Here is a 25,177-nt window from a genome sequence, read left to right as displayed (position 1 = left end):
GGGAGCGGCTGCGGCGGGGCCGGCGGCGCGCGTGGGGCGCGGATCCCCGGGGGCCGCCGTCGGTGGTGGCAGCGCTGGGCCCGGGGCCGGGGCCGCCGTCCGAGGCGCGGGGGCCGGGGCGCTGGGCCATGGCGTCCTCGGGAAGGAGTGGGCGCGTCGCCTCCGCCCGGGGTCACGCGGTCACCAGGCCCAGGGCTGTTGGGGGCCACACAGACCCACCCTGGCAGTCAGAGGCCCCCAAGTCATAAAGAGCCAAGAGTCACAATCGGCCCCGACCCCACCCCGGGCCTCCCTCCGACCCTCACTCCTGGTGCCTCCCAGCGCCGGGCTAGGGGAGCAGAGACGGAGAGCGCAGTCCCCGGGGTGGTGATGCCAGGCGGGAGCTGTGCACTGGGTGTCCCCTCGTGGGCCGTGGGCCATCGGGGCGAGCGGGGCAGCTTTACCGTCCCACGGAGGAACCCGACGTGGCCTTGGTGTCTCCGGGGTCCTTCATGGGGGCCTGTGCCAGCACCCCGCGAGTTCCAGGTGCACCCAGGGTCCCACGCCAGCCAAAGTCCCTGAGCCCTTTGCGTCCTTCTTCCTCCCTGCCTCTTTGTGGAGGGAGGGGAGTGTGGGAAAGACCCACCCATCCTATTAATGTCTTTGCTCCCAGTAAATTTCGGAAACCTATTATCTTTATTTGGTTTTAAATCATCTTTATTTTGCATTTAACTTCCCAAGATAACCCAAAAGTGAGGTTCTGCTCTCACTCTGCATTAGCTGTGGGGGGGGACGGGGCAGTTCCCCTGGGCAGGGAGGGGTCTTTATGCCCCTTTCCAGTCTTCACTAGCAAGCGCTCACCAGTCCCCACCTCCACGTGGCCTCACATAAATCACAAAATAAAGGATGGCCCTCACCTCCACCAGCCCTCCTGTGCTTTACCTCTCTTTTTCAGAACCTGGGCAAAGAGATCCCTGAGAGACCCAAAATGAAAGAGGCCGCATTTACATGTTAGCGTTTATTGCGCAGGAGATACTAAACAACATCAGACGAAAGTGAAAGTGGACAGACAGAATTATAAATGTCTAAAACCCCACTTGCCTGGGTTTCTCAAGCTCTCAGAAATAAAGTACAAGCCGGTGCTAAGCCCCCAGGCGTCTAATTCCGTCTCTAAGACTCAGACTTTCTGTCCCCAGGACATCAGCATGGCCTACGCTACTTCTCTGGCTCCTGTCCCAGGCTGCTGAGCAGATCCCCCTGGCCTCCCAGCGTGGAGGCCGCAGGAAGGGGAGGGGACCTGGACTGCGGCAAGGGGCGCGCACATGTGCGTGAACAGGCTATCGCTGCCATTCGGAGGACAGTCCCCCTCTCCTGTGTCTCACCTGCTTCCCTCCTGTTTCAAAATGACCCAGCTCGTCATGAGTGCTCGTGAATACGGGCAGCCAGTCACTTGGGCTCAGAAATGAGAAACCAGGGAGGACCCTGGAATCCACACCTAGGTCTACACCCAGCCAGCCCCAGGCAGCCCTCACTAATGGGCTACCTCAGCTCAGCAAAGAGCAAATGTCGGCACCTTTCAGCAGCGCAGAGCGCTGCCCGCTCCTTCTACGGGGAGAAGAGGTGGGTAGCCTTGTGAATGAAAGCACGGCCCCAAGACAGTTCCTGGAACACTTTCAGAAGGTGCTCCCAGCTCACTGGGGATTTATCAGCGCCCGTATCAATTGGGAAAAGCTAACTGTGCTTCCCGAAATTCGGGTATACTCGGGGACGAGGAGATGGCACACAAACTAATTTTGGGCCATGACTTTAACTAAAGCAGATGTTATTCTCACACCCACCCTGTCTCTGCTGTTGGGCGGGGGCAGTGACAGACGGGAGGAGACCCCCGGCCTGGGCCTGACCTCAGGTGAGTAAGGTTAGGAAATGGACTGGGCTGGAGCCTGCATGGAGACGACCCTGTGAGGGTTCCAGGGGCATCCGTCTGGTATCTTGAACATGGTAATGGGAGTGGAGGCAGAACCCATGACAGGAGGGAGGGACCCACCGCACCCGCATCACCAAGGCCAATGGGACCGGGAAATGGAGCCCAGCTTTTCCAAGCCTTGGACGTGGCCCCACCACAAAGAACACTGAGCTATAGCAGTGGCTAGGGCCACGCCTAGTGTAGAAAGCCCCTGGTGCAAGTGCAGACGGCCAGTGCTGACGTGGGTCTCTGCACACCGGGCAGGACAGGCACCAGCGCCACGGAGCAGGCAGGGTCCTTCCGGAATGACCGGGTCAGGTACAGAGAGAGGGCAGGCATCTGGGCACGTGGGCTTCACAGAGGGACAGCTGTGGGTGTGGGGCTGCCGTGTGCCCACAGCCCTGGGGCGAGGGGCCCCCTGGCTGCGGGGACACGACAGGAACATACAGCTGTGCTCTCTCGTCAGAAGCAGTGCTGGGCTCTGGTCCAGGCGCATCTCAGGAGAGAAACCCCGTAAGACCTGTGTGGGGCTGCGCACAGCACATACGCGGTCTGCTCAACGGGAACAGGCCAGGGAAGCCGGCCAGGGGCCGGAGGAGCAGAAGGGGGCTGTCCGCACATCCGAGCCCACGTATCAGCCCGAGAGGGTCTGGTTCCACACGAGCCCGGCCTCACCTGCAGGCCCCACTGCTTGCGAGGTGGTGCCTCGGGAGCCAGGAACCGACAGACTGGTGGTAGGCAGAATTAAACTACTCTATGAAAACGCCACCTTGCAGCCTGGCCTGGTTGGACGGTGGTAGCCAGGCCGGGCCCTGCTTCTGCCTCGGTCTCCCTGCCCCACGCTCACTGGGCCATCTGCACCACGACAGCCCTCCACGCTTTCTCCTTGTCGAACTCCTTCAGGGGGCTTCTGGACACCTGTGGCCAAACAGGCAGAGTGTCATTTCTCCTGCCCCCACCCCCACCCCGCGGCAGCAGGCAGGCGGGAACCTGTTACCTTGAGAGCTTTTCTCAGCCTGTGACAGCACAGGAAACAGCCCTGGACTCCTGGGAGGGGGCACACGGACGTCCCTGACCCTCTGCCACCCACGTCCCCCCAGGAATGCAGCCTGGACAGGGGTGGGCTCTGGGGTGGGTCGGGGGGCCACCACGAGCCTCTGCCTGACCGCTGAGGACATGGGGGCTGCATCCCAGCAGCAGACAGAGAAGCATCTGCATACAGCAGGTGCCCAATAAATACTCCCTGACGGGGCAAGGATAGACACCACGGGGCGGGGTGAGGGCCTCCAAGCTCTTCCTGGGGGCAGGGGACCAGCGCCCCCACACAGAGGGGGCCTGTCAGCCAGGGAAGGAGAAGGCTTGAGGCTGAGGTCCCCATACAGGAACGGGGAGGCCAGCTGCTGGGCCCTGAGCCTCTGGACCTGCTCTTCTGGAACCCGGAGGGAGGTCTCATTCACCAGACTCAGCGCGTTGCTGTCCCCACCCAGAACCAGGTGGGTCTGTTCCAGGGCCTGGGGGCAACGCCAACCCGCGGGAGACCAGCCGTCACCGGTAAAAACAAGGAGAGGACACCGTCTGCAGATCTCAGGGAAGGAAGGCAGGCACGGGACAGGATGGAGAGGCCGGGGTTGCTGAGCAAGGGCCGATGGCGGGAGCAGGGTCGCGCTCGCACAAAGGCCCTGGAGGACCCTGCAGCACCGGGGCCTCCCTAGTCCACAGTTGTGAACACCTCTGGGGGGCAGCTCATGGGGAGCACACTGACCCCCAGCCTTCCAGCTGTGGGGGGCAGAGTACGGTCCAGGTGGCCTTGAGCCCGACAGACAGGCTGACCAGAGGTCACTGATGCCACACCTGTAGAGGGCTGGGTGGGGCCCCCCCCCCCCACCGAGAGGGGCCAGGGAAGGAACTTCTGTGGCCTGTGTGGGTCCTGAGCAACTTCTTGTCCACGTCTGTAGGAGTGAAACTGAAGGCATTCGGTCCATAATCCTTTCAGGGGTGGATCTGTATGTGGGGCCACCCCGCCAGCGCAGGGCGGTCAGGGCGCCCAAGGCCACTCACCTCCCCCACCGGGCGCTCCTGCCGGCCGGTCTGCGTGGCGTCCCAGGACGCGCCCAGCTTGAAGCGTACACACTGGATGACCGTGCCAGTGTTAAGACTGGCCTGCAGCAGCAGCTCCAGCATGAGCAGCAGAGGGAGCACGTCGTAGGACTGCTGGCGAGAAACGGGTGGTGAGCCGGGCAGCCTGCCGGGCCTTCAGCCGCCGGGCCGCGTGGGACGGGCCGCGCCCTCCAGCCAAGGGACGCGAAGGGACGCGACGCAGGCAGCGCCCCGGGCCCCGCAGCCTTCCGAGAGAACTCGGCTGAGTTGTGTGAATCGATGCCGGCTACGCGCACGTCCGCTCGTAGTCGAGGGAGTGGAGAAAATCGATTCTGCTCTAAGTTCTGTTGTCCTGGGTTTAACAGATGACATGAAAACGGCCCGAAACAACCACCAACAGAGCCCCGTGTGGTGACAGAGGGTGTCCACGTGGGGTGAAGCGACCAGGCGCGTGTGAGCAGTCTGCCCCGCGGCCCCTGGGCAGAAGCACGCGGACGGCAGCAGCAGATTCTCCCGAAGCGGAGGCTGGTGGCTGCTGGAGGGAAGGCGTCTGGGGAGTGCCTGGCACCCGCGGGGGTGATGGGAAAGCAGGCGGAGCCCCCTCCCCTTCGGCTGAGACACAAAGCAACCAAATGTTAACACAAAACTCCAGCTCCGTACAGCGTCACTGTGGAAAGAGCTCTCCTCAAGTTAAGGTACAAATTTAACCACAAGCCCAGTTTAAGGAAAAAAGTGCTTTCTGCCACCAGGCAACCTGAAAACGTACACAGAAAAACAAACATGCAACAAAAGTGAGGTAGCCCTGAGAAGCAGTGACGGGTAATTGGGCAAGCAGTGGCCAGCTGGTGAAGCCGGCCGGCAAACGTCCACGACCAGAACAGGGCGGCACCAGACTACGTGAGAGACGTCGGGCGCAGAAATGGGCCCCGACAGGGACAGAAGCTCAGCTGTCATCAGGGCAGCATCTCAGACGGGGGCGGAGGAGGTGGGCGTTCCAGTCAACGGAAAGGCCGGCTGCCTCGTGCTCTGGGGCAAACTCCTGCCGGACACAAGCACTAGCCTTTCCCATCGCCAGGGAAAATCCAGAAGCAATCAAGCAAGATACTGACAAACTTAACGACATAAACAAACAGAAACTTCCTCGGGACAAAAATCACAGCTGCCCCGCGGAGGCCTCCCAAATCCTGGTCGAGCTCCAAGCCCCTGGAAAGTGGGCAGGGCACAGAAGCGAGTCCACCGGGAACGAGGGGTCAGCACCGCCAGGCGCAGTCCACGGCCACTCGTGTCCAGAGAGACGCCACGGCAGCCACACTGGGTGCGCGGCCTTGCCCGCATGACAAAACCGTGTGGCAAGCCTCCGTGCCAGGCTGTGGACGAGGCCAGCGCTGGGCGGGAACACGGGACCTCCTGTGAGGGGGACTCGTCACCATCTAACAGAACTACAGTCGTGTCCACCGTCTGACCGGCAGTCCCTCTCCGAGCTCACGTCCTAACGACGCACCGCACAGACCCAAAACCTCCCGTGAGCCTTGAGCTGTTCCTCTCAGCAGATGGCTGGGAGCGGCCCATCCCCGCCCCGACGTCATCGTGCGCACGCGTCATGAAGACACGGGAGGGCTCCCAGCCTGGGTGGTACAGACAGAAAAGGTTACATTTGAGCACTTTTCCAACACACAGCCACGCCCAGAGAAGGGGTTACTCTATCGAGCAAGCGAGGCCACCTCCTGAGTGGGGTCCGAGGAGGCTGCAGACTTTCTCGGCAGGGGTGCTGCCGCTGGTGGCCCTGGTGATGGGCTTGCGAACATTTTACGTGCATTATAAGATAAAACAGTAAACACGTTCAACGTTATCAGGAAACAAGATTTTTGGAGAAAGAGAAAAGGGATACAAATATAAAATAACACAAGTTAACAAAACCCAAGTACATACATTTTGAATTCAGGATCTTTAAAATCTAGATTTCTCAGCTCTGTCCACTGAAGAGGCTTAGAAGCAATGATGCCCCAGCATGAATGAGCGCACAGAGCCCCCAGGTCCTGACTTGTGTGTCCGGTCCCCTCTGACGGGGCCTGGGATCGCCAGGAGCAGGGGGCAGGACGAGGTGACTGCGAGCAGGGGCTCCCTCTGGCCATGGCTGGGCTAGCTTGGGCACCGGAGAAAAATGGCTGCAGCACCGTTCAAATAATGAAAGCCCGTGTGTCCTCGGTGGTGCTCAGAAGGAAAGGGCACCACCGGTCACACCGCATGCCAGCTCATCGGGGACGCGGGACACGAGAGCCAGGCATCCGTCACCTTTCTTCACCCCTCAGTGTAAAACAGCGGCTCGGGCAAGGCCAGCCGCCAGGGCCAAGCCCATGCGAGGTGCTGGGACGCGGCATCTGCAGGTCACACGGCCGTCACGGTCATTTCCTTCCTGCGAGAGCCCCCTCCCCCCCAGCACGCCGGCAGCTGCTGCCAAACCAGGCGGGAGGTGACCACACGTGGTCCTGACCCCGCTCCCACTGGCACCACGGGAAACAGATCCACACGTGGGACCTTCTCCCAGACACGTGGCCTGGACCCCAAAACGTCAGTGTCATGGGGGAAGAGGCGGGGACTGTGCAGAGTCGAGAGACTTGAGGGCAAGTTGTGGCCCTCGGCTGGGCCCTGCTCCCAAAGCTTCGGCCGTGAGGCACGCCCTTGGGACGGTCCGCGCGCACGGCTGAAGGCGACGCTGCGTGGGGCTGTGGGGAGCGGAAGCAGCCCCCTGGGAAACGCTGAAGTGTTTACGGGGAAGGGTCCCGTGGTCGGACACCTGCCACTGCCTTTCAGAGGCTTTCCAGAAGCGACACGCGTGTGTGCTCCCAGCCGTCAGTGTAAACACGCGTGTACAAACGACACGTAAACTGCTGGGGAATCTTGGTGTTTACTGCAGGATTCTTTCCGTTTTTCTGTATATTTGAAACTTCTCATGATAAACATTTGGGAGCAAATACCACACATACGGGTAACAAGGCAAGGTATCTAAGCGATAAGCCTAGTGCCGTGTCTGAGCCCGCGGAGAGACTCTAGAAAAGTCCTAGTTATAGGCGTGTTCATATGTGAAAAGGCTCTCAATTCTCCTCAAATTTATCTATAAACCTAACAGGATTCCAACAGAAATCCCAGCAAGGTTGTCATACGCCTAGATAAAGAGTGGATTCTACAGCGAGCCTGGAGGCCCCACGAGCACCGAGAGGAAGGGTGTCCAGGCGGGCTGTGAGACCGGGCAGAATAGCCCACGCTTAGAAAAAGAGGCAGCCTGCGCGGAGCAGGGCTGGGGCGGCACGGGCAAGAGAGCGGAGCACAGACCCCTGGCTGTCAGAGGGAAGGAGTGAGGTGCAGCTGAGGCCGCAGGCGGGAGCGGCTCCGGCAGGTCGGACGCTCGGCCAGGCCACCCGTCCTGGGCGACTCCTCCCCCGGGCAGCGACACCACGTCCGCACGGAGTTCCCAGGACACATACCTCGATGGCCGGCGGGTAATCTTTGAAGAGCTCCAGGATTCTCATGATGCTGAATGACAGGTACCCAGAGGCAGTGAACAGCAGCGGGGACGTGAGGCTGCAGATGGCGATCAGCACCTCCACCTGATGGAAGCAGACGCGAGCTCCGTTCCAGCTGGCCCACCGGGCCTGGCAGCCGCGGCCTCACCGCCGCCGCTCCACATCTGCGTCTGGGTTCTGCCTGAGGCTCCCGTGAACCCCAGGCGCGGCTTGTGTCCCGCGAGTTCCCCAACTTCTACACAAGCATCCCCTCCGTGGGGAGGGTGACGCGCGCAGATGGCCTCTCCCCGCGCCCTCGCCAAACCCCGCGCCCGTCAGACAATGATGCCGGCTGCTCCAGGGCACACGGCACATGGGTGCTACAGAGTACGAATGCAGGGCGATCGGGCTGACTGAGCAGCTGTCCCTGACGCGGGGACGCAGGCTGAGGCTGGCGGGCCGCGTCCCCCTCCCTTTGCTGCGTCCCAGGACTCCCCTGACTCTCCACCTGTTTCCACAGGCAGTCCGCCCTCGTTTAACGGCTGTGGCCGGGGGCGCGAGCCCGTCACGTGGCAGCCGGGAAGGGGGCCGGGCACCTGGGGACAGGGCCTCACTCACCAGGCACTTGCTGGGACACTCGGCTGTGACGTGACTGGCAATGGCACTCGGAAAACACTAGGAGGAAAGAAAACACGCCTCAGAGGGGATGGCTGAGGAGGTCGGCTCCCACACGGGCTCTCCTCTTTCGAGGGGCGGCATCCTCGGGGCTGGCGGGGCCAGGCCGGGTCGGGCGGAAGCGGGGTGGCCTCCCCGAGGCTGCAGAGAAGCTGGAGGAGCCGCCCCAGGATCGCTCCACCGGCCGAGACGGGCCGCCTGCCCTCCGCAGCTGTGCGCGCGCCGGCTGAGACGGAGGCGTTCTCCGGGACCCCTCAACCAGCACCCACCGGGGAACTTTCACACGGATTCCACAGTGCGGCCCGTGTCCAGAGCCCCCCGATTGTCATAGGCGCTCTTTGTTCCCGGCTCGGGACGCAATCAGTGACCCTGCTTTGCGTTTAGAGTCTCCTTGACCAGAGACCCTCGTCCTCCGGCCGACGCGGGGGTTTCTGAAGAGCACAGCAGCGGGCTGCAGAGTGGCCTCGGCCGGGTCGACTCAGGGAGCCCCGGGACCAGCCACCACGCTGACCCTGCCCCACTGCACAGCACCCCTGCCCCTTTGCAGCTGATACAGGTCTGCTGCGTCTTACTGGACGGGACTGGTTTACTCTCACGCAATCCCGGTCACGCAATCCCAGAACAGGGAAGCACGGCAGGACGCGTCCTTCCCGAGGAGCCCGGTGCCGGCCCGCTCAGCCCGCTGAACCCGCGGCCCCAAGTGTGTCCAAGCTCTACTTGCCCAGCCACGTGCCCACACAGGAAACAGCCATGCCCTGCGTGGGAGCGGCTCGGACCCCTGGACGCTGGGAGGGCTCGGGCTGAGGCTGAGCGGGACACGGTAGGCTCCGCCGCAGGAGGACTGAGAGGGGAGCAGCACTCTGAGGGTGCCGGCATGGGCACGACAGGGGAGCCCCGTGGGGCCGGGGTGTGGGCATGGCTGCAGGGGTGGGTGGGCCGGGCCACCAGCCTGCTCCTCTAAGGAGCGTAGGGGCGAAGGTGTTCCAACAAGCTCTCTGGCTGGAAGCAGGGGGCACTGTGGGTGCGGAGCGGACAGTTAGGAAGAGACTCGGTGGCCCCAACAAGCCAAGAGCGGGGCTCAGATTTGCTGGATGGCTCCTCCAGCCCCAGGCCCCGGCCTGGCAGGAGACCACACACACAGCCCGCCCAGGGATGCTGCAGGGACAGGCTCTCAGCCAGGCCCCAAGCCCTGGGCCCCTGCCTGGTCTATGACTGGCCTCTCCCATTCCCAGACCACCCCTGGATCCTTTCCTCTCCACGCGCCCCCCCCCCCCGCCCCTGGCCAGTTCTTCCACAGCTGGGGAGAAGGCCCAGGGAGGCCGGTCTGGGGGCGACAGCCACGTCCTCTGTGATGTGTGGTCACCAAGCATGTCAACGGGGCTGCTCAGGCGAGTCTCTTCTCCACCACAGTTAGGGGAGTGTTAGGTCTCTATGCTCAGTAGCCCGAGGCTGTAATCCCGGGTCCTCCCAGGTTACACACGCAGCTGTGCTCGCAGGCGCGGGCAGACCCGAGGCACGCTCTCTTCTCCGCAAGCCCCACTATGCAGTAGCAGCCAGTGGCCAGGTGCGTGGCTCCAGCCATGTCCTCTCTCCCCCCAGGCTCCAGTCCTCGGGGGGCACGGCAGCTGGTTCCCAGGGCTCGGCGAGGTTGGGCACAGGTGCCCACGGTGTTGCTCTGAGCCCTGGGACGCAGCAGGAGTCCAGCCCCGGCGTCTGGAGGAGACACCAGTCCCGGCCTTCCTGCGGTTGAATGCACAGGCCGTCGGGGAGCACGAGGACAAGGCCAGGGATGCTCACTGCGTCCTGTCCGCTCACACGGGATGGCCCTGGACAGCAGCGTGGGACAAACCAGCCCCTCCTGCAGGGACGCGCTGAGCAGCCCTGGGGTGACCACGCCTGGGAGCACGGGGCCTGTCACATGACGGTGCGACTGCGGGCGTGCAGGGTCGATCTCAACTGTTCCACGTGGTGGTGAGGAGCCCACACCTGCCAAGGCTGCCTGTGGCCATGAATGGGAAGCGCTGGGCATTTCAGTTCAACACTGAGCAACGTTAACTTCGGTAAGCGACGACAGAATTGCTCATCAGACAATGAGGCCCCCAGGGTGTACTCACGGCCACTAAGATCCAAAAGAACGTCACTGAGAGGTGCGGCCCCGAGACAGCGTCATCCACGTTCAGAGCGATGACCCCACCCAGGACGGCAGAGACACCGGCAATCACCTCGATGACCTGGGGGGCAAAGCACACAGGCGGGGTCACCCAGGGAAAGTGTGTCATGTGCGGCAGGTGGACAGGGGGCGTGAAGAGGGCAAAGGAGCCAGCATGTTGAAATGCTGATGATAACCTCTAAGAGAACATCGAAAAATGCCTAGTTTCCAATTCAAAATTAGTGGGAAAAGGAAAAAAGCAGAAGGAGGGACGACGCTCCCACCAATTCAAAGACAGGCGGGAAAGGCGGCAGAAGGCAAAGAAGCCAGAAAACAGAGAGGTGGCAAAACTCAGTATAAACGTGGCAGTGCGGTGACGCAGGCCCCACGTGAGGATCTGCGTCCACGAGGCCACACAGAGGGTGGCAGCCCCGGGCTGCTGACAGAAGCGCCCCCAAACACAAGGGGAGCTGAGCGTCGGGGCAGGAAGACACAGCCCGCGGGGCCAACCGCTGACCCAGTCAACACAGACTTTACGGCCAGCACCTGCAGCAGATGCAGGGTCGCTAAGCGACGCGAGAAGGAAACTTGTACGTGTCTGGGGACACGGTTCCAAACCCCAGCCAGAAGCTCCAGAGCCAAAGCAGAAACGAGGAACGCCACGCTCAGAGCGGGGGGTTATCAGAACAAGTCTGGGAACACAGGCAAGCAGAGAGGGTGGCCACGTCACCTACCCTTCCAACCAGGACCCTCCTGGCAGGAAGAGGGTGAACTTAAGGACTCCCTGGGGACACAGGGTCACTCAGGACGCTGTGTCATCACGGACCTCCCCCACGTAAAGGAAAACAACAGGCAGAGAGGAAAGATTATCTTACTGAGTAGGACTTCAGGACCCGGGCAGGAAATGCCACTTCATACAGAATGTTGGTGCTCTCCAGCATGGGACCCTGAAAGGAAACAACACGTTTGGTCTGGTGACTTCGCAGGTGCTGCGGGGGGGCGGGGGGTGCACCCCAGGTGAGCTGCCGCCCCTGCTCTCGGCACCGGCTGGCTGTGCTCTGAGTTCAGGTGTTCTCCCTGCCTGTGAAAACGGGATTAACCGCTGCAGTCCTGGTGCTCAAGGTGACCTGCTCAGCGGACTTGGTCTCTCCACGGGAAACGCTGGGCTCTGGACCAGAATCACACGATGGGGAGGTCGTGTTGCATCTTCCACTTTGCCTCCCTGAGGCCATGAGCCTCGTGACTCCCTGGAGATGTGGGGCTGCATGGGGCGTCCTGGGGCAGCCTACCCTCCCACGGACCCGTGCTCTGGGGAGCCAGGCGTGTGCCCTGCGCAGCGCAGGGCTGGACCCACCTTCTGCTTACAGAGCATCTCGCTCGATCGTGCTGAGATGATCACCGTGGCCGCCATGAAAAGCTCCAACAGAAGGAGCAGAATCAGATTAAAATTTATCTGCCAAAAGAGAACACATATGTCTATGAAACAGGCTCTTTTCACTTTTATTCTGTAAATGTAGACAATCCCGCGGACAGGTTTAGAAGTCTGTTCAAAGCTCCAGGCAGCTTTTCCTGTCAAAGGCCAGATGCTAGGCCCGGGGGCCTCACACCCCCTCTGACTCTGAGTCTCTCTCTCTAAACCATTCTTAGCCCAAAGGCTGGCTTTGGCCATTGAGCTGTAGTCTGCTGATCCCTGATCTAAACCTTCCTTAGTGGTTTGCCCCTCCTGGGTATTTAAAGATACAAAACTTAAGTTCATATCAGCGAGCCTTTACACAGCTCTATGTATAATTGCCAAAAACTGAAGAGACCGGGGCCTTGGGGGTGGTAGAACTGTCCCATATCTTGATTGTGTTGGCAATTATAGAAATCTATACCTCTGTTAATAACCATAGAACAAAATGCTAAAAGAAAGAAAAAAAAAAGTTAATTTAACTGTAGGGTATGCAAACCAGCCGACCCAGAGCCCCGGCCCACCACCCCCTCTGTGGGGCTCCCACCCTCGGCGCCTCCCTCACCTGCTCCCACCACCCAGGGCAGGTGCCCGACAACCAGGGGAGCCCGGGAACCCGTGGTCGGTATTCACGCAGGCCAGTCCTAAGCCTGTTCACCTGCCTTGTCCGTTCCTTCCTGCGGAAACCACAGGAATGGCTCCTGCCCTCGTCCCCCTCCCGCTCTGCCTGCTGGTGCTTCCCCCAGCGGCCCCCAGCCTGGGCACGGCGTGCCCCCTCCTCCTGGGGGCTGTGAGTGATAAGCTATCTTCCCGATGGCGGCTGTCTCCTGGTCGCAGGCCTCAGCACACCTGAGTGATAATAAAAACCTACGTTTAAAATCAGATGAAATTAATATGTTTGATCTACAGAACCCTACATGCAAAATAAAAGAGAACGTTTGTTCTTTTATAGTATTTGGTGGAACGCTAACAAAAAACAGACCATCTATTAAGCCACAAAATAAAGCTTGGTAAATTCCAAAGAAACTACACTACAGGCTTGCGCGTTCTGACCATAACAGTAACATCAGAAAACATCAACAAATGGAAGACTTTAAAAAATAATCCCATGGACTGTTTCATCAGGTTCCTGGCAAGAAGCCCAGGGACAGCCACGAGGAGGGACTGGAGGAAGTTCAACCAGAGGAGCCGGAACCACGGGAAACCTACCAGGGTGGTGCGACCAGTGAGTACCTGGGAGGGAGGGAGTGGCCGTGAGAGGGACCCAGCCCCCATCCCACCACACTGCGGAGGGCTCGGACACACTAACCACTTGCTAACGTCCTGTCTCCCTCTCTCACAGGCACACATGCCACCTCCCTGGCACAGACAGGGAGGCAGTGCGTGGGAAGTGGGTCTGGAGGGGCAAAGCAGGAAACGTGCAAACACCTAGAACCAAACAAGGATGAAATGCTACGTGTCAAATCTGGGATGCAGCTAAGCCGGAGATGCAGCTAATCTGGGCTGCCAGCTCACCACGGACACAGCACACCGAGCCCCCCGCCAGCCGACCCAGAAGCAGCCCTGGAGACACGGGAATGACGGCCACCAGTAAACAGAATGGCAGCCACGAACAAACCAAAGAAGAGCTCGTTCTTTGCGAAGATTAATAAGGTAGCTATAATAAAGACATAAACGGAATTCTGGAACGAAAACGAGAAATTATAGATAGCACACATAAAATAGTGAGCAATTTACAAGCTACTACATGCTCATAATTTTGAAAAACTGCATGATATGGAAAAATTTTTGATCAAAAGAGAAAAGCCAAACTTTGGCACAAGAAGAAACAGAACTTCGATGCTAATAATGACGTCCTCCCTCGGCAACAGCTCTGGGGGGAGACTGTACAGGTAAGTTCTACCCAACCTTCAAGAAGCCGTTCGCCCTATCGCGTTGTTCCTCAACATGGAAGAGATCAGTGCTGCCTAGTTTACTTTATGGCCCAGTGGCAGAAGGAAACCTAGGCCCATCTCACCAGGTGATGCAGAAATCCTAAACACAGTACCAGCTATATATCTGAATATCTACAAAAACACCGTTGTCATCAGGGGAGGTTTATTCCAGGAAAGAAAGGCTCAACACCAGAAAAATCTATCCATCTAATAAATAAACTAAGCGAGGAAAGATCATCTTACATATGCAAAATTAAACTATTAAACTTCAACTCCTGTTTATATTTTTAAAATGGAAAAACTCACGGTAAACCAGCACTTAAAGAGAACATTATTAACTTGGCAAGAGTTACACATCAAAACTATAACAGAGACTCTTTGGATGCAACTCATGTGGGGACAGGAATAAGACAGAGACGCCCCACTCTTTCCTGCCACAGCTCCACAGAAAGAGCGAGCCAGCCGGCGGGAGGACTGAGGGGATGCTCGCAGGTGATGTGCTCACCTGCACAGAAAAACCCATACAACCCACAAAAACTGTGAAGAATAAGAGAGTTCAGCAAAGTTTCCAGACATGAAATCAACTGATGAAAGACCCTTCTTATTTAAAAACTGGTACCATTTGGCTCAGTCGTTAAGCGTCTGCCTTCGGCTCAGGTCATGATCCCAGGGTCCTGGGATCGAGCCCCGCATCGGGCTCTCTGCTCCGCGGGAGGCCTGCTTCTCCCTCTCCCACTCCCCCTGCTTGTGTTCCCTCTCTCACTGTCTCTCTCTCTGTCAAATAAATAAATAAAATCTTTAAAAAATAAAAACTGGTACTGTTTGAACATTCACCTAAGTGAATATTCAGCAGCAAAGGTCAATCTCTTGGCTGATTATGTGGGACGCTGTTGCTTGGGGAACCTGGGGAGGGGCACACGGGAACTCTCCTACTATTTGTGCAAATTATTTTGAGTCTTAAAATATTTCAAAATAAAGAAAAAAATTAAATCAATCCCGTTTCTATACTCCAATAATCCATCTGAAAATATCATTTAAGAAATAAGATACCCTACTAGCAACAAAATCTGTAAATGATGTAGGGATTACTTGACCAAGAATACACAAAACACTGAGGCCCTAAGAAAGGACCCAGAAGATGACCTGAATACATGGAGGGACCACGGAGGCTCTTGCCCAGGATGATTAACATAACAAAGATGTTACTTGTCACAAAATTATTTTATAAACTTAAAATGATCATAATGCAATCCCAGGTGCAGCTGTGGAGGAACTCGATAAACCTGTTGTGAAGTATTCTTGAAGTCCGAGAGCTTGGCTTTGAAGGACGGGGAGGGGAGCGTGCCCCACGGACAGACAGGGCAGGGTGCAAGTCCCGGGCTCGAGGAGAGAAGGACAACCTCAATTTACCGATTTCCCAGTGGGCCGAGGGCGAGACCGGGCAGCTATCGGGGCAGGAAGCTCAGGAGGTCAGCAGAGAACCAGGTGCTCAGGAGCAGCGGGGATGAGACCAGGGAAGAGAAGTAACAAGCAGCTGCCACTGGGGTGCTCCCTGGGGCACAGCAGACCGTTGGTGATGCCAGACGCAGGGCAGCTTGTGGGATCTGAGAAGCCTGAGCAGGCAGGGAGGGCAAGAGCCGGGCCGCTCCTGTGCGTGTACAGGCAGAGTGTGCTCCTTGGAGTAGGAGACCCCGCAGAAACACGTGGACATGCCCCACTCACGGCAGCTGAGCCACCTGGATCCACCCCCGAAGAATGCTGGGGAGACGGTGCCCCACTGAGGACATGGCACAGACTCACAGGGAGCTGGATGGGGGACGGCGGGGAACAGATGGGCTCTCCTGCGTACACCGTGTGGGGACATCAAGATGTGCTCACCCAGGGCCCGGCGCAGCAGGGATGAGGCGTGTGGGAGCCCCAGACATCATGTCCCTCCCGTGGCTTCCTATTTCCGCGTGTGTCTGTGTGTGCCCGTGTGCATGCATACACGTGTGTGCGTGCGTGTGTGTGCCCTGTGCGTGCAAACATGTGCATGTGCGCACGTGTGTTTGCGAGTGCATGACTTGTGTGTGCACGTGTTGTGTGTGCGTGCACGTGTGTGCGCATGCACGTGTGTGCGCATGCACATGTATGTGTGCGTGCATCTGTGTGTGCCATGTGCGTGTGTACGTGTTTGCGTGTGCGTGCACTTGTGTGTGCGTGTGTGCGCATGCACGTGTATGTGTGTGCATGCATGAGTGCGTATTCACACACACACGCATCCCCAGACACTGACGGTTCAGGCGTTAGAGCACGTGTCCTCAGTACCACAAACAGCACTTGCAGTGCGCTGTGGCTTGACCCTCACGTGCCAGGAGCCCCCCGAGGGCCTGGTTACCCATGATTCCTGTGCGCTGGCCGGGGTGGGGCAGCGACTGGAGTTCCAGCTCCAGGACGGGCGGCGTCGCAGCCACTGGCCATGCTGGAGCAGAAGGCTGGGTGGCGTGGGGCTCTCCGCCTCCATCTACCCAGTCTGTGTATTGGGGGGCACTGTCCAGGGAATGGACACCAAGTGTCTGTTTAGGTTCGGGGTTTTGGGCCCCAGACCCACGGCTGCCAGAGCCACGCTTCCTGGCCGAGTGTGCACGTTTCCCTGGGGTCTGCACTGTTGGGGGGTTGTGCACGGAGTCCCCGTGTGTGTGTTCCTCAACGTACCAGCAGACGCCAGACTGTTTCCAAAGGGCATGAGAGTCGTCCCAGATGGGAGGCAGGCTCCTTCTGCCTTCCATGGCTTCTGCCCTGCGATGCTGGAGACGGCATCTCCCTGTGGTTTCCTTGACCCCCTCTGACTGCAGCGAGGCTAAGTGCCTCCAGCCACCCGGGGCACTGTGCTTTCCTCCTTCGCCCATGGATCCACAGCGGGAGCACCCCACATGCCCTGGGAGGGGTTCCCCTTGCAGCATGAGCTCCTGTGTCTGTCCTGGCCGGGCTCCAGCAGCACCAGCAAGTCCCACATCCAGGGCTGCAGTCTGCACGTGTGGGGCTGGTCCGGGCCGGCCCGGGCGGCGGGGGCTCCCCTGCCTTCTGGGGACGGCTGTTTAAGAAGTCCTGGTTATGGGGTGAGTCCCCAGGTGCTGTCCAGGGGGCTGCCGTCCCTGGCCCTTGGTCACGATACGCGCTGGGTCCTGCCAGCATCGAGAGGCGCCCCCACACACACCTGGTGGGACTGATTTAACGAAGACGCCCTGGTTCTCAGTAAGACTTTATGATTATGATTCTCGACAGATCAGCCTCGCAAACCTTCTGATTTATTCCCAGGAACTTCATGCGTATCTCTGTAAAATGATTTCTGTATTTAAATTACTTTTCCAAAATGTTCTGCTGCTGGCCCATTTGTTGTACGCTGATTTTCATGCCCAGCGACCTTGCTACGTGCACTGAATTTAAGGTAAAGTCAGCGGGAATGCCCTCGTCTGCAGATAATGGTGACAGGAGTGTCCCTCCCAAGTCCAGGGGAGCGTGTTCATGTTTCTGCCTCAGGGGCCTGGCTGACACTTCCTCAGGGCCACCCCATCCTCTTCCTGACCTTGAGAGAAAGGAGTTCAACATTTCCCATAAAACAAGGCTTTTCTGTTTGTTTTTTTGAGGTATCTCTGATGAGTCCTCTTTCGTAGGAGACTCTTCTCTTCTGGTATCATTGCTTAAATGGGAAGGTTTTTCCACTTTTCTTAACTGTACACAAAGTGACTGTACCATCCAATCAACAGCATCACAGATTTGATGAAATACGTGGTAAAAAAGACATTCAAGATGTTATCGACAAATCCATCCACTGGAATTGATGCAACAATCAAAGACCACTCTCAAAAGCATAAATAAAATTCTCAAAACTTGCTGGACTCCAGAGCTAGGACGCTCGTGTACCTACCGTGTGACTACTGCACATTTCCAACCCAGCGACAGCACCCTCTCAGGCCCAGACTCAGCGGGACCAGAGCCCCCGGCACCCATGGCAGCAGGAAGACCCACGGCCCCACCTGGGGACTCACGTCTATGGCTGAGGGGTTCACCACCAGTTTGCACCCAAACCAGATCAAGCAGGTAGTGGTGATGGCGAACGTGGACACAAACAGGATCTGAAAGTTAGGGATCTGGAAAACAAGACAGGGGTCACTCTTTTTTGCATAACTAAAAAATTAAAGGTATCGTTGAACCAAATTCCAGGTCATTAATTTAAAAATCCCAAGAATATGACGCATAAGAATGTGCAGTGGGCAGGGGGGGGCGCCTGGGTGGTTCAGTAGTAGAGCATCTGACTCTTGATTTCGGCTCAGGTCGTGATCTCAGGGTCATGGGATCAAGCCCCACACTCAGCGGGGAGTCTGCTTGAGATCCTCCCTCGCCCTCTGCCCCTCCACCCTCCCATGCTTGCACTCTCTCTCTCTCCGTAAAATAAATAAATAAAACTTTAAAAACAACAACACAACTAGCCAGGGAGGATGCCCTGCAGCCCCTCAGGGTCAGGGGAGGGTACAGGAAGCCCTGTTGTGGGGGGCACGGGGGCTGCCAGCAGCAGAGGTGCACCCTTCAATGCGCGTGTGCGCAAACACACACGTGCACACACATGTACACGCACATACACGCTCTCACGCACATTCACACGCGCACACATGTACATGCACATACACTCACACATGCACACGTGCACACTCACATGCACATGTGCACACATGTACACGCATATACACAATCACACATACACGCACGCACACATGAGTATGCACACACATGCATGCGTGCACACGTGTACACGCACACACGTGTACACGCACATACACTCACGTGCACATGTGTACATGCACATACACACTCACACATGCACGCGCGCACATGTACATGCGCACACGCACACATGTACATGCACATACACACATTCACACGTGCACGCATGTGCATGCACATACACATGCACACGTACACATGCACACGCGCACACATGTACATGCGCACACATGTGCATGCACATACACACGCGCACACGTGTACATGCACACACTCACACATGCGCACTATGTACATACACACACGTACATGCACATACACATACATGCACACGCGCACACGTGTACATGCACGTACACACACGCACACATGTACATGCATATACACACATGCACGCGCACACATGTACATGCACATACACACTCACACATGCGCATGTGTGCGCACACATGTACACACACGCTCTCACACACATGTCCATGCACATACACACCCACATGTATGCACATGTACGTGCACATACATGCGCTCACACATGCACACGCGCACACGCACGCACGGGTGGGTGCCCGTCAGCCCCGCAGCGGCCTGGCCTGCTTCCCCAGCCCACGGCCTGGCTCATCCTGCCCTCGGAGGCTCCCCCATAGCCGTGCTGCGGCCCCCACACCTGCAGAGACTGCACGGAGGCTGGGACTCACCACACTGATGTTTCTCCGTGAAACAGCGAAGCTCACGATTGCTGAGGGAAGGCACTGAAAGGAAACCAGAGCTCCGTGAGCCAGCGGCGAGCCACCTGGTGTCCCTACCTGCAGTGCTTACGCTTCCGGAATGACCCAAGACCTGCTGGCCAAACGAGGCCACCCGCCGGCAGGCACAGGGCTGCTACCAGCAATGGAAGGTCTCATGCCTTTCAAAATGATTTATTCTGGAAAAACTTTAATTTTTCTGAAAAGATGAAACGGGCTGAACGCACTTAGAGCCGGACTGTCGCCTCTACCGACTGCGTAAGAGTGAGTTTGTCTTAGCTTGAGAATTACCCCAAGAGGGAAACGCATCTGTGTGTGAATAAGTGGAAATGTTCTGGAGTCCCAGAGCCCCGAGGAGGTTCTTGTTGGAGACCCTGCAGCTGATCCCCACAGAAGTGGAGGACGAGGAAGAAGGCAAGAGTGAGGGCAAGCGTGGGGTGTCAGGGCAGTGGGGAGGTGGAGGGAAGGGCACCAGCCTGGGCATCGTGGGCCGTGCCAGGTGTCGCCCCTGTGGGCACCAGGACCCCCACAGACCCCTCGAGCTATGGGGACAGAGCCTGCAAGGGTGGAGGGGAACCGGTGGGGCACGTGGCTTGCCTCCCCGGCCTGTCACTTGGAGGGTGAAGAGCACCACCGAGGATTTTGCTGAAATGTCCAGCCTAGGTCAGTGCTGCCCGGGAGCATCTGGGCCAGACATCACTGGGACCCCCAAGAAGGGCCACTCCAGTGGTGACAAAGGGCCACCTAGAAGGCTCCAGAGAGAACAGCAGGGGATGGGTCAAATTCTTTCAAGGAGCTTTGTCCTAAGGGAGCAGAGACCAGGCGCCCTGCCAGCTCACGGGCAGCACGCAGCTGCTGGAAACTCAAGGGCCGTTTCCCAAGCGGGAGTCTGTGGCGAGAGACTCAGACGTGCATCAAATCTTACCTGAAACTAAAGTCAGCAAGTGATAGCAACACGCAAATCTCAGAGCAAAGAACTCAAATGCACAACCTCAAATCCCGGTACTGAAAGGTGCAACCGAGGAGCGATGCTTACCGACCCCGCGGCACAGCGTAAGTAATCCATTTCCGAGGGAAACACGTTTCCCAAATAGAGCGAAAACCCTGAAGTCACAAGCAGACAGCTCTGCAAAACAGCAACACAGTTCAGGTGACCACTCGGGCATGCCGGGACATCAGGCGCTCAACGAGTCCTCTGACTACCACGTAACAGAACGATGCCAACGTGGACACCGAGATCCCGCCACACCTGACTCCCCCCACTCTTTCCCCCGCAGGGTCAGACTAAGGGCCTCCACATGTATTTGGGGGAGGGAGGGAGAGGCCTCTGTGGAAAGTTCAAGCAAGAAATGGCGCTTCTCCCCAGAACACACCCTCACCCCAACACGTGCAATTTCAGGAGCCTTAGCATCCCCACCCTCAGGGCCAGGCTCGGAGGCTGGGAGACAACTCCGTCCTGTGCTCTCTGCAAAGCTAATCCAAGCGGACGGCCGGGAAATGACTGCAGGGCCAAGGGCCTCCCGGCTGTGAGGGGCGCCCAGGCCTCACGTCAGGCCTGGGATGTGGGAACACTGTCGAGGGCGAGGCTCTGGGTCTGGGCCGGGGGTCGTGTGTGCCCCCCTGTGTTGGGAGCACAGGGGCCGGAGGCCTGGGGAACAAGGGAGACCATGAGACACACCCACATGAGGCGGGGATGAGCAGCATTACGCGCCTTGGCCACCGGTGGCTGTGGCCAGTGCACAGAGTCCAGGGCCCGGGGGCCGGGAGGAGGGGCTTCCTCTGCACCCCGGGCCGCTGGGGGTTCCAGTCTCAGTGGGACGGGGTCACAGCTCAAGGGAAGCCCAGTGTGGAGGGAGGGCCCTACCTGGATCCTAGCTTCAGCCCTGGCCACACAGAGCCCTGGGGTCCGGCCTAGAGAGAGGTGTGTCCAGTGGCCCAGCCCCAGGTGAGCCTGCTCTCGGGCCAAAATGACTCCTTCAGTGGCCAGGTGCCCACCCAGGCACGTCTGAAGGGAAAGGTCCCCGACCCCAAGCCTGCGTCCTCGGCCCGGGGGCTTCCTCCTGCTGCGGGCCCCGGCTTCCCGCCTCGGAGACCCTGACCCACTCTCCAGTCTGCCCGAGGCCTGCCCTCAGGGCACAGCCCCTCCTCCCATCTGTGCAGCGCAACTCCAGACCCCCAGGGGCACAACCCATGACCCCGCAGAGGGGCAGCATGGGTCCTGGGCAGTCCCAAGCCTGGTGGAACACGGAGAAGCCCCGAGGCTGCGGTAGAGACTCCTGAGCTGAATCCCGAGCACACGCGCCAAGTAAACAGAAGCAGAAGCAGCCCCGGAGCTGCGCTCTCCCAGGCCGCGTGGATTCCCAGGGCCGGCTCGCCGTGGACGATGCCGCCCTGGTCCTGGCCAGGAGCTACTCACCCCCATCAACACGGAGAGGACCCACGTCCTGTGGCTGAGGCACGGGGGCAGCCTCGTGGTCAGCTGAAGGTCGCTGGGCTTGGCGTCGGGGGCGTAGCTCCCGGCCTCCGGCCTGCCCCGCTCCAGGGTGGGCATCCGGTCGTAGCCGAGCTCCTCCCCGCACTGCTCATCCCGCGTCATGGCGCTCGGGCCGTAGACACTGGCATCAGAGGCCCGGGGACAGCAACACCTGCGGCCTGGGGTCCCCTCGGCTGCCACTACGCACCAGCAATGAAATAATGGTTCACTTGGGACCACCCTGAGACGAGTCTAGTTAACGGAAGTTGTCTTCGGAAAAAGAAATACCATCCATACCCAGTGCAGTGAACCTGAAGGGAACAAGCAGCACCTGAGTCCTCTCCCAGCAACACAGAGCCGAGCAGCGTCGGCGCCTGGGCCACGCGCCCCGGCGCCCCCCGGCGCCCGCCACAGCCGCCTCGCTCCCGGCCCCCCGCCTGCTCGGATCCGGGCGCGAACGCAGCCCCAGAGCGCAAGCGGCCACACGCCGGCGGTGCAGCCCGCGCGCTTACCTCGGCGGCGGCGGCCCGAGCGCCCGCGTCTGCGCTGCTCGGACTCAGCCGGCTCCGGGCTTCCAGCCGCGGCTGCTCGGAGAGGAACAAAAGCCCGGCAGAGCCGCGCTGGCGCCGGGCGAGGAGCGCCGCTTCCCGAATTTCAATGAGGCCCAGAGGTTCTGGGGCGGTTGTGCAAGCGCGGGCGCCCCCGCCCCGGCCCAGCTCCGCTCGGGGCCGCGCGGGCCGGCCGGTCTCGCCCGGCGGGCCTCACGGCAGGGCAGCGTCCCTCCCCGAGCTCGGAACCGGGGGCGGGGCGCTTGAAACAAGCAGCTTCTTATTCCCGACCTCGTAACACACGCTCTCCGGCGGCTGACCCCCTGCGCTGGGGCCCCAGACGAGGACCCCTTCACGAGGGCGCACACACACTTGCGCATTCCACGCGGCGCGCGCGGCCCTTGACCTGCTCGGAACTGGGCCTCCCTGGTTCCCGTGGGCAGCCCGGCACTCCTGCGGGGCCTCTTAGTTCTGCTCCCTGAGCAAAGACAAAGGACGGGAGCATACTTGGCCCGGAGACACTGCGCCCCGACGGTTACCGCGACGGAGTCTTTGTGCACATGGAAGCCGCAAGATGGCTCGAATCCAAGCATCCTGAACAAGCAGCTCCTCAAACTGCAAATCCACATAAAGCTTAAGCAAGGCAGCGGTTTTGAATAACGAACTCTGTTGTCTTAGTTTCTCCACCAAGCAGAGATGAGAATTCTCACAAACCACAACCTGGGAAGTCAAGAAGGGGTTTTGAACAGATGGGAAAACCTCCCAAACTTCCTCACTGACTGTTTTTTGGTGAGAGATGGAGGGAGGGGCAGAGGGAGAAGGAGGGCGAATCTCCTCTTCTTATTGGAGCCCGATGCAGGGCTCCATCCCACGACCCTGAGATCATGACCTGAGCCGAAACCAAGAGTCGGACGCTTAACCGACTGCGCCACCCAGGTGCCCCTTACTGACTGTCTTCTGAATAACTGAATTAGTAGGAATCAGTCTGACCAGATTGAACCCTTCATGTTTTCGTTTGAAAAAGTCAAGCAGATTCCACCATTGCCGCGCCTTCCCAAGGCTGTTCTATAAGAAGAAATACAAACAGGCTGCCTCGAATCAGAGATGGTGGAGCAAACTCCCCGAGGCTCTGGAGTCACAGGCCCTGGAGAAGTGCTTCCTTGTTTCTGTTGGCAATACCAGTTTGCAAAACAAATCCTGTTTTCTCCCACCAACTATTGTTCCTAAAATGCCCTTCCTCCCTTTTCTGCCTGCTGAGATCCCACTCATGTTTTAACATCTTCACTGCTATTCAGCAAATGTTTACAGAGTGCAGACCAGTCCTTCCCACGCAGAGTTTACATGCTAATGGGTGCACCGGAGTTTGTGTGCTCTGTGCTGGGAAGTAAGTCGGTGAGTCAGGGCAGCCTCAATGAGAAGCAGGCGTTTTGAGCAGACACGCGCAACACCAGGAGAGGGGTCTCACAGAGAGCTGAACAGAGGTGCCACAGGTGCAAAGGTCCTGAGGTGGCCAGGCTGGAGGACAATGGGCGTAGCCATCCCGTGAGGGACGAGGCCCCTGTGGCCGTGAACACAGCCTTGGCTCCACCCGCTGTGGACACAACACAGACTCCGAGGCGGACCCTCCGGAAGGTTCTGGCACAGGAGCGTCCGGCCGCTGGGTACAGAGCAGGCCATTGGCCAGGATGGCAGGGGAGCCCAGAGGTGGTGAGCCATTGGAAGTGCCCACGCAATGTGCAGTGAGGATGACATGGGGCGAGAGGGTCAGGAGTCCAGTGTGAGCAGTGCAGGTGCAGTGTGTCTCAGCCGACACAGAGGAGGCTGCGGTTTGCTTCTGAGGCCAAGGTGGACAGGTCTGTTGGGCATCCACATGGGCCAGCTGAAGAGCCAAGTTGAAGTGCCCAGAATGCAGGGCTGATGGATACAGGGGACGGTCTCATGGAGTGGACACTCCTGCTGCAAACCACCCTTGTCCAAGCCTCTTCTTGGCACCCTGGCAGGAAGCGCAACCGGGGCCAACAGCCTCTGCCTTGGGTACCTATTTCCTCCCCAACCCGGGAAAACCCTGGGACCTTCCCGCTCTGGGATGCATTCCCAGTGCTGATCTGAGATGTGGACTTCGTCGGGCTTCTGAGATGTTGGGGAAGGACGACCTTCACAGCTCTCCAAGGGGAATCATAACAACATGGCATGGATGGACGAGCGACGCTCAGGCTGCCCTCGGACCTACTAAAAGGACAGCACACAGGTCACACACACACACACACCCGGGGCCCCCAGGCTGATCTGAAGGACAGCACACAGGTCACACCGACCCCAGGGAGCCCCGGGCTAATCTACTAAAGGTCAGGGTGGGTCACACTGACCCCGGAGCCCCCAGGTTGATCTACTGAAGGTCAGGGTGGGTCACACCGACCCCGGGGGACCCCCGGGCTGACCTACTGAAGGTCAGGGTGGGTCACACAGACCCCGCGGCCCCCCGGGCTGATCTACTGAAGGTCAGGGTGGGTCACACCAACCCCGGGGGACCCCGGGCTGATCTACGGAAGGTCAGGGTGGGTCACACTGACCCCGGGGCCCCCAGGCTGATCTACTGAAGGTCAGGGTGGGTCACACCGACCCCGGGGAGCCCGGGCTGACAGAACGGGGGGAGCCGCGGGGTCCATCTGGAGCAGCTCCAGACACAGAGGCGGATGGGAGGGCTCGTCCACACTGCATTCTCCAACCAGGACGAAATCCAATTAGGAATTAGCCCAAAATCCCGGAAATCCCCCAATATGTACGAGTTTATTCCCCGTCCGTGCAAAATGGAGAAAATCCGTGCGCCACCGGAGTGACAACGGAAGTACCAGCCCGGGCGGTCCTACAGGGTGCAGCCGGACGCGAGCTCGAGCGAACTCAT

At 59.0% G+C, this 25,177-nt stretch overlaps 1 protein-coding gene across 5 annotated transcripts; it reads right to left on the bottom strand.

Moving 5' to 3' along the window:
* Positions 1-2,785: 2,785 nt before the first annotated feature.
* MLC1 (modulator of VRAC current 1) lies at positions 2,786-21,850 on the bottom strand. 5 transcript variants are annotated; one of them, XM_034985944.1, is made up of 11 exons: positions 21,671-21,850; positions 20,291-20,380; positions 19,207-19,260; positions 17,776-17,877; positions 11,718-11,816; positions 11,239-11,310; positions 10,329-10,445; positions 8,158-8,214; positions 7,522-7,644; positions 4,001-4,153; positions 2,786-2,860 (listed from the first exon to the last, which is right to left on the bottom strand). In XM_034985944.1, the coding sequence occupies exons 1-11, from the start codon at positions 21,848-21,850 to the stop codon at positions 2,786-2,788; spliced, it is 1,122 nt and encodes a 373-aa protein (XP_034841835.1). The 5 variants fall into 5 exon arrangements, with proteins under 5 accessions (XP_034841835.1, XP_034841836.1, XP_034841837.1 ...); XM_034985945.1 differs by lacking the exon at positions 8,158-8,214; XM_034985946.1 differs by lacking the exon at positions 17,776-17,877.
* Between the last annotated feature and the right edge of the window lie 3,327 nt (positions 21,851-25,177).

Source organism: Mirounga leonina, unplaced genomic scaffold, assembly GCF_011800145.1.
Source record: "Mirounga leonina isolate KUSES-001 unplaced genomic scaffold, KU_Mleo_1.0 Mir_375, whole genome shotgun sequence".
Taxonomy (NCBI): domain Eukaryota; kingdom Metazoa; phylum Chordata; class Mammalia; order Carnivora; family Phocidae; genus Mirounga; species Mirounga leonina.
Note: the sequence above shows the minus strand (reverse complement) of the source record. Positions and strands in the feature narration are given on the sequence as shown.

Coding starts and splice junctions, on each gene's coding strand:
- MLC1 (XM_034985944.1), bottom strand. CDS start 21,850: ATGACGCGGGATGAGCAGTGCGGGGAGGAGCTCGGCTACGACCGGATG. Junction 19,261..20,290: donor TACGCTGTGCCGCGGGGTCG/GTAAGCATCGCT, acceptor GTTTCCTTTCAG/TGCCTTCCCTCAGCAATCGT. Junction 2,861..4,000: donor AGGAGCGCCCGGTGGGGGAG/GTGAGTGGCCTT, acceptor GTTTGGCCACAG/GTGTCCAGAAGCCCCCTGAA.